Source organism: Salvelinus namaycush, chromosome 23 (assembly GCF_016432855.1).
Source record: "Salvelinus namaycush isolate Seneca chromosome 23, SaNama_1.0, whole genome shotgun sequence".
NCBI lineage: Eukaryota > Metazoa > Chordata > Actinopteri > Salmoniformes > Salmonidae > Salvelinus > Salvelinus namaycush.
The window spans coordinates 35,894,489-35,902,481 of NC_052329.1; the positions used below are offsets into that span (position 1 = coordinate 35,894,489).

General features: G+C 42.2%; 2 protein-coding genes across 2 annotated transcripts; both read right to left on the reverse strand.

Moving 5' to 3' along the window:
• Positions 1–1,427: 1,427 nt before the first annotated feature.
• LOC120018885 (SERTA domain-containing protein 3-like) lies at positions 1,428–2,771 on the reverse strand. The gene is made up of 2 exons (XM_038962106.1): positions 2,632–2,771; positions 1,428–2,411 (listed from the first exon to the last, which is right to left on the reverse strand). The coding sequence occupies exon 2, from the start codon at positions 2,386–2,388 to the stop codon at positions 1,597–1,599; it is 792 nt and encodes a 263-aa protein (XP_038818034.1). The 5' UTR covers positions 2,389–2,411; positions 2,632–2,771; the 3' UTR covers positions 1,428–1,596.
• A 1,835-nt stretch (positions 2,772–4,606) lies between these two features.
• LOC120018812 (flavin reductase (NADPH)-like) lies at positions 4,607–7,337 on the reverse strand. Its single transcript, XM_038962025.1, has 5 exons — positions 7,151–7,337; positions 6,224–6,385; positions 5,813–5,902; positions 5,575–5,706; positions 4,607–5,236 (listed from the first exon to the last, which is right to left on the reverse strand). Exons 1-5 carry the CDS (start codon positions 7,233–7,235, stop codon positions 5,082–5,084), a joined length of 624 nt encoding a protein of 207 aa, XP_038817953.1. The 5' UTR covers positions 7,236–7,337; the 3' UTR covers positions 4,607–5,081.
• Between the last annotated feature and the right edge of the window lie 656 nt (positions 7,338–7,993).

Below are 7,993 nucleotides of genomic sequence, written 5' to 3' on the forward strand. Positions count from 1 at the left end.
GTGTGAATTTACTGTACTGTAGCGCAGTTGAGACAAGTGTCATTGTTTGAAAGGATTGGCACAAACCCATTTAATTTTAGAATGTATAAAAAAATATTAACATTGTGTTTGCATAAATTTGACAGTGCACTTACATGTCTTTCATTGTAAAATGGCAGCATAATTTGCTTTTTCAGGGCATTGAGACAAAATGCATTATATAAACAAGAATATAAAAAATATAAACTGCCATTGTGTAACATATAGATCACATATTTAGCTGAACATTTAAATAGTAATTTTCTATAAATAACTCATCCTTTGAACCATTTCTGACCCTGGTTAGACATTTTCTAAAAATGCCACACAATAGACCTTAATAAAACCCTTAATGATGAAACTGCCACTTCCGTTTGGGATATTACTACAACCAAGTTACTGCAAGCAAACACTATTTTTCCCCTTAGACATCATTGCACGCACGACAGAACCAAATTGAGGAATTCCTCTATATTACCTCCAGCTGTTATAACCGGATATTGAACTACTGGTAAGCACCATGACATTTCACAGCCAGTAACTCGGGTTAAGGTAATATTTGTATTTCCTAATGGCTAAAGCTGGCTGTAAGTTAGTGGCACAGCTCAATATGTAGCCTAATTATGCATACTGGTTAGGCAAGTTAAAACTACTACCACAAAACATACTGACCAATACAATACAGTATTATTGTAGTTCAGTTGTACTTTTGTGATATTGAAGGATGTGAGAATGTGTTCAATATTAACCCTCTACTTACTGGAGTAAGACCAGTGAAGGGGATGTCTTCAAAGATGACATTTCCCCTCAGGTTAATGTTTTTACACATAAAAAAATGGTAATCTACCTTCAATTAAATAGATGCCTGAAGCAATCCTACCTACCCACTAATTCCTTTCTTAGACGTCAGTCTGAACTGCTTTGCTATTAGTAACATCTTACAATATAATCTCTTGATATAGCTAGGCATAAGGAATACTAGAAAAAGTAGGGTAATCTCTCATTCAGCTTTTTCTTCTTTTGTATAAAAATAGCACATTTCACTCATTAAACCATGTGATCAACTGGACAGAGTGAACACTGAATTTCAATGTCTTGTTCTCTTTTTTTTTTACCCCCTTTTTCATGGTATCCAATTGTTAGTAGTTACTGTCTTGTCTCATCGCTACAACTCCTGCACGAAGGTCGAGAGCCATGCGTCCTCCGAAACACAACCCAACCAAGCCGCACTGCTTCTTAACACAGCGCGCACCAATGTGTCGGAGGAAACACCGTACACCTAGCAACCTGGTCAGCGTGCACTGCTCCCGGCCCGCCACAGGAGTCACTAGTGCGCGATGAGACAAGGATATCCCTGCCGGCCAAACCCTCCCTAACCCGGACGACGCTAGGCCAATTGTGCGCCGCCCCATGGGCCTCCCGGTCGCGGCCGGCTGCGACAGAGCCTGTGCTCGAACCCTGAGTCTCTGGTAGCACAGCTAGCACTGCGATGTAGTGCCTTAGACCACTGCGCCACCCGGGAGGCCCCTAATGTCTTGTTCTCTTTATAATGTCCTAATTTCCTCAAAGTTCTGGTGATCAAGACTCTACCAGTATTTCCATGATGTGCTCCAGCTCATTCAGGTCCCTGAAGCTCTGGTTGAGAGAGAAGAGAGAGGGTGAAGTGGACGGAACGGAGGACAGAGAGGGTAAGTACTTAAGCAGCTCGTCACTGGCTGCAGCAGAGAGTGCTCGGACCCCCATCTCCTTGTCAAACACCGATGTGTCGATGTCATGGAAAAGTTCATCTAGTTTCACATCCTGCAGGTAGCTGGAACACATGACCTCCTCCACGCTACCAAAAGCCACCCCCTCTGAGGTTCTACACCCCTCAGAGCTCCGTTTGAGCCCCAGGTCTCCAGATAGGTTCTCAATGGACCTGAAAGGTGTCCTCTGAGGTGCCTGAGGACCTAGCCCTCCATCAACGGTCAAGTCTAGTTCTTTCAGAATGGAGGAGACAGCACCTGACAGGGAGAAGTCACTCTCTGAGGACATCCAGACATCCTCCTTGTCCTCGACACCTGAGGCACTGTTTACAACACCCAGACCAGACTCCCTGTGGATGCAGGGTTTAGATGGGACCATGGGTGGCACTGGTCCTGCCAGGTTAACTAACCCATATGTAGGCTTGTTTTCTAGGTGTATATGCCGCAGGGTGTTGGCTATCAACACGGAGCGGCGCAAACTAGGCTCCATCAGCTCCTGCCCGCGGTGGTACTTGACAAGGGTGATGCCAAGCACTGACTGCCGCTGGCTCTCCCAAGTGCCGCTACGCATGCCCCCCACAACATCATCGACTTTGCGCTTCTGTCCCTTGGATATCATCATCATCCTCCTCGACCTAACGTAGTTAGCTAGATGGAGAACACAAAACTTGATAAGATTCTTTAGAGATCCCATCAAGACACGTTACATGGTGAGTTGACTGCAGTGTGGGAATATAATAACTAGCTAGCAATATAGCTAGTAGCTATCTAACGTAAGTTAGCTAACTAATTTAGCAAGCTAGCTACTACATTACTAGCGTTTTCTCCACTTCCTACTTTGTCGCAATTTGGCAAAACAACAACAAACCTGTCGTGTGCAACTGTTCATCTGTCTTCAGTTATCTTTTCGATATACAAAAGTAATGAATGATGTTAGGTCCAAATATGTCTTATTTGTTTGCCTAGCTCACCGGCTCGGTACAAAACCCACCGGCAAACTAAAAAGTAAACTCGTTCCCGCCCGAGATTTAAGTTTCACCAGAGAAGAAGAGGCGAAGCGAGAAGTTTCACTCTTGCCAAAATCTGACCAAACAGACCCGGCCGGGGTTTGATAAGTCAATGAGGGAAGTGAAAAAATATTTCTTAGTTCTTAATTTTCTCGAAATCTAAAAACACCTAGATTCGAGCCGATGTCTTAAGTAGTGGAACATATTCTTACTCCAACCTCGTGAAAGTGACAAACTGAAACGTTTTAATTTTCGTCAAAAAACAACATTATATCGAAGGAGTGCCTGTGATTTGACGTTAGACCCGATGACGTTTTGTATTTCAATAAAAAAAACATGAGTTTATGATAAGCAAGCGATTTTCTTTGGGTTAACAATAGGCTAGGCTATTTTGACAAAGCCAGCTATGGACTGTCACGAGCTACATTGCCCAAAAAGTTACTGAATGCTTTGCATACCCATGCTACTGTGATATTAGGCTACGCAAGTTATTATATGCCAACTTGTTTGTCTCTATATTCAAACAGAAAGCTTCAAATGTGTCTCATTCGCCAAATTAGAAATTCAAACTCGTCAGAATTGCAGTAGATAAAGGACTGTTGTTTACAGTGGGGTAGTCCCAGCAGTCTTTTAGCTTTTGTTTGAAGTGTTCACATCAGTGATGCCAACTCCTCAGTAAGGAAAGTAGCTATTGGCTGTCCTAAAAGTCGCTAGAAGTCGCTAAATAACGTCATCGCCTAATTTGTATAATTGGCCATGTGCATGTAATTGTGATGGACGCTGTAGGAGAGAGGAATAACGTCATGGGAGAGACATAAAGTGAGTAAAAAACACCCTAAATATGTTTAGAACTACCAATGAACTTTCTTCTGTCGATTCTTGGGGTTTTTTATGTCACAATTCCAACCCTCCTCCTTTATCCGGGCTTGGGGCCGGCGAAAGTGACCCAAAAGAGACATTGGCGGAGTTACTTAGTTTTTTATTTATTTATTTATTTCGTTTAGTTTTCTTAATTTGGTTTGGTTTTTAACCTTATGGTCCACTTAGGAGCCTACAACAAGTCACAGTAAAACATAAACTTTTTTAACTATCTTTTTTTTTAAATGTATACAATCTACATTAACAATCTAAATTGACCAAAAAGAGACAATAGAAAAAACTGTCAATGGCAATGTGAGAAAATTATGGTAACTAGTCTGGCTCTAGTTCAGGTTAATATATATATTTTTTTATGTAAGCGAGGGCGGGATCAGCCAGCGGCGGCTTCCCGCATGCGCGATTCAATTGCAGTCTGGACGCGGAGGGGTGAGCATCGCCTGCTCTGACTGCAGCTGGGAGGGACTGCTGCGTGAGGACTGGGCCGCCTGTGAATGCTTTGGGATGGGGGTGGGGCTGCTCGTTGAGAAGAGTAAGAACGATATGTGCTTTCACGTCAGAGTCTACAAAAGTCTCCAATAACATCGGAAAAAGTTGCTAGATTTGTCGCTAGGCACTTTTTTGAAAATGTGTCGCTAGAGCGGTCTGAATACTCGCTAAATATAGCGACAACGTTGTTAAGTAGGCAACACTGGTTCACATAGGGGTTTGTGTATGTGACACTTCTAGAGATGGGGAATAGTGACCCTGTATGTGAGTGTACTACTGCCTCTGCTAAGAAGCCTTTAAGACTTTCATGGCACAGGTCAGGTGCTAGTTCACCTATAACCACAGACTTTGGTTCATGCTCAATTTCAGCTGTTCACCCTCAATAGCTACATAGTGCCAGCAAATACCTCTGATAAACATTGTTGACATGTTTTTTTAGAGAATGTGACACAAAGACTGCCACCTCACAACTACGTTGCATTAAAAAACTCTTTATTTCAAAAGCTAGCTATAAAATTCTGACACAGCACACGATCAGGCTAGAAGTAGGCCTTGGCTATAAATAGCACATAGGCCTAATTGATGACTCACTTTGCACTCATACATACTCAGTCAACATTCAATTGCTGTTGGGTTAAAAAATATACAAAATAAAAGTAAGATAGATATTTGAACAATATTGGCTATGTAGTTAATTAAAAAGTCTGCACAAAGTATGAGACCCACACACAACTACAAAGATTATTAACATATTACATTTTTCATACATTATAATATCCAAGATAAACAAAATAGTTACAAAACATTAGCAAAAGCCAAAGCTGCCATTTCTTTCAAGCAAGAAAGATTGGCCTGTCGAAATAAGATCTATGTTGCGGTGTCTGATAGGCCAGCTGTGGTAAGTGGTTTATGGAAACGGAAAAGGGAGGGCTCTGTCTTGTTCGGGTTAACTGTATTCCCCGCAAACCCCAACGGTCTTCCTGTCCCAGTCAGAGATGGACAGGCACTTGACGAAGAAGTGTCCCAGGTCATATTTGGAAATGACCCGCCCTTTCAGCATGTTCTCTGTCACTGTGTACTTCTCAGTCAAAGGGAGATTATCTGTTGGGAATAGCATTTATATTTAGCAGTGCAATATAAGGCACCTAATATTATTACATATTCAGACAATTTTTACTCAATATGTTTGTAATGTTTAATATTACTTGAATAACACTAATCGATCCAGTACATACCCACTGGGCACACACTTTGAATCAATGTTGTTTCCATGTAATTTCAATTAAATTACATTGGACCAACATTGAATAGACGTTTCATTTGCTCAGTGGGTAGTGTGTGAGGAGGGATGATCGGCCTATCATGTCATCACTGGAACCACTTACAGTATAGTAGTACAGTACTACATTTCTACTGATTGGGGAAGGGCGACAACTAACCGTCGATGTGAGGGGGCATGACAGCCACAAAGTCCAGCCCTGACTCCTTCAGCACCATGTACATCCTATCATGGTCCTCTGTGACCGACAGCAGCCTGGGTGGCACTTTAGACCGGTCCCATAGGAGGAAGGCTTTGAAAAGAGACGGGGGGACAATATAAGGATATGGTTTCTTTATGGTAGTTTATTGGAAGTTGGAAAGATGCTGTGACCCTGACTGTCCAAGATTCCTCTGTACCTGACATGCAGCCAACTACTTTGCGGATCCCCCGAGCTTTCATGGCGTCTAAGATGTTTCTGGTTCCTTCTGACATCATTGTTGTGGGACCTGTGGATTGCAACTGAAACATGAACATACTGACCATTATCCTGGCCTAAGCATTAAAATGTGTAGGCCTAGTGCAGCAACCCCTAGTGCAGTTAGTCACTGCAACTCACCCTGAACATTATTACAAAACATATTTAACTCATAACAGAAAACATGTTTTAATGAGACTCATGAACACTTCCATTTTGATTTGCACCTCAAGATATATTTCAGCTTGTATAACATATCTGTTATAACTTGGTTTTATTCAGACAACTTAACATATGTTTTTACTAACTTAAAATTCCTATAGCCTACTAATGAAGGTTTGCCTAAACTTACCGAGGTCACTCCTGGTGCCCAAAATGATGATAACAGCATCCTGACCCTCCATGGTCTTCTTCACATCGTCCTTATTGAGGACATCTCCCACCACCACCCTGCAGGCTTTGTGTTCTACAGGCAGCCTGGCAGAGTCTCTCACCAGCACTGTCACATTGTAACCTGTAGACAATGATGAACAAAGAAGCATTATGAATTTATTGACTCATCTTATCATCTACCAATGATCCATAGGTATTTCAGTCTGATGGGAATATGAAGAAGAGAGGAATATGTAATGTAGGCAATTAGTTCATTTTTGATGAATGGATCTCAATTCTAGAGCATGGCTGTGGGTCGAATTGATTAGGCCATCCCAGTGTTCTGGATAAGCATGATAAGCGGACAGCGGACTTCATCGCGTATCTGCCGCGCACTGCAATGCACTCATCCCAATCATCAGTCAGCAGAACACTATAACGACTTGCATGACTCAACACTTCTGTCGCGTGATCTCAGAGCAAGGAAACGAACACCCTTGTTAATCAAATAAGCCAAATGATATCTGCCTTTTTAGCACTTTTGCTATTATTTTTAAACTATGTAATTAATAGCACGGAATAGAACAAATCAGATTGGAATAGAATAGAAAATAAAAACACAAATAGAATAAAATATAATTACTTTTTTCCCCCCCAGAGGAAGGCTGTGGCAAATTACACTTCCAATTACACTAGTATAGCATATGCTAATGACAGATGTCTGCTGCCCTATAGCATTGCATAGGAAATCAGATGAATCACGTTCAGCATAGTTTAGGAATAAGTCAGAACACTCCGATCACTTTTGGACCAGGCTACACAGCAATTTATATATGAGGGGTTGTGTAAATAACCTACAATCTCTCACAATAATGAGTAAATTATGTAATTTAGAAACGTTGCCTACCCGCTGCAACAGCCAGTGGTAATGTCACCAGTCCGGTCATTCCCGTGGCCCCAAATATTGCAACATTCTTGATCGATTCTGACATAATAACAGATTGCGAAACTATCACTGGTCACCGAAGAACGTTACAACTTCTTAATTTGTGGATCGCGTGAAACAATGTATCCGAAAACATACACGCAGAATGAACCTCTTTGAAACTTTGAGAAACGCCCCTTTTAGATAACCAAAAAAGGCTCACTTCCGCAACAGACTCCTCCCAGCCCCATCAATGAAAGGAAAACGCACACAGTCACAACAGGGCCGTAATTGTGCAGGATATATATTCATTTTTAGAGAATTTCAAATAATGTATTCTGTTTTTCTCTGTTTTGGAGATCTAAAGATATGAAAGGATGGCAGTTCCAAAAATCTGCCAAGAGACCTAATTGCAGGAATGTCCAAGCTACCCCTTGCCGAATCACCTTCATTACTCTTCAACCTCCTCCACCACGCGACAGCCATCCGGTTATGGCACCAAGGTGACTGACTGGGATTCGAACCGTCTCCTGTGATCCACATTGTGAGCCCAAAGAATGTAGTAGCCCACTGACCTAAAGCCTGCAGGCATTAGTTCGGGGAGGTGCTATTGTAATGGATTTAAGACGGTGCCGTAGACTCACTCAACAGCTACTGCAGCTTGGCATTTCGCCGATGGAGCTATCCAATTGCTACCCTTTGTTTAGTTCAAATAGTTGGTACTGTTGTCAAGAAGGGCGGCCGTGTGTTGCGAAGCAGAGGATCACTGGCTCGAGCCCAGTATTGGGACAGGGACAGTGGCCGAAGCTAAATTGTTGGCAGCAC

What these genes read in the sequence shown, in the direction of transcription:
- LOC120018885 (XM_038962106.1), bottom strand. Translation starts at nt 2,388, where the DNA reads ATGATGATGATATCCAAGGGACAGAAGCGCAAAGTCGATGATGTTGTG.
- LOC120018812 (XM_038962025.1), bottom strand. Translation starts at nt 7,235, where the DNA reads ATGTCAGAATCGATCAAGAATGTTGCAATATTTGGGGCCACGGGAATG. An exon ending in ACCACTGGCTGTTGCAGCGG is followed by an intron (nt 6,386 to 7,150) that starts GTAGGCAACGTT and finishes CATTGTCTACAG; the next exon opens with GTTACAATGTGACAGTGCTG. An exon ending in GGGCACCAGGAGTGACCTCG is followed by an intron (nt 5,903 to 6,223) that starts GTAAGTTTAGGC and finishes TGCAATCCACAG; the next exon opens with GTCCCACAACAATGATGTCA.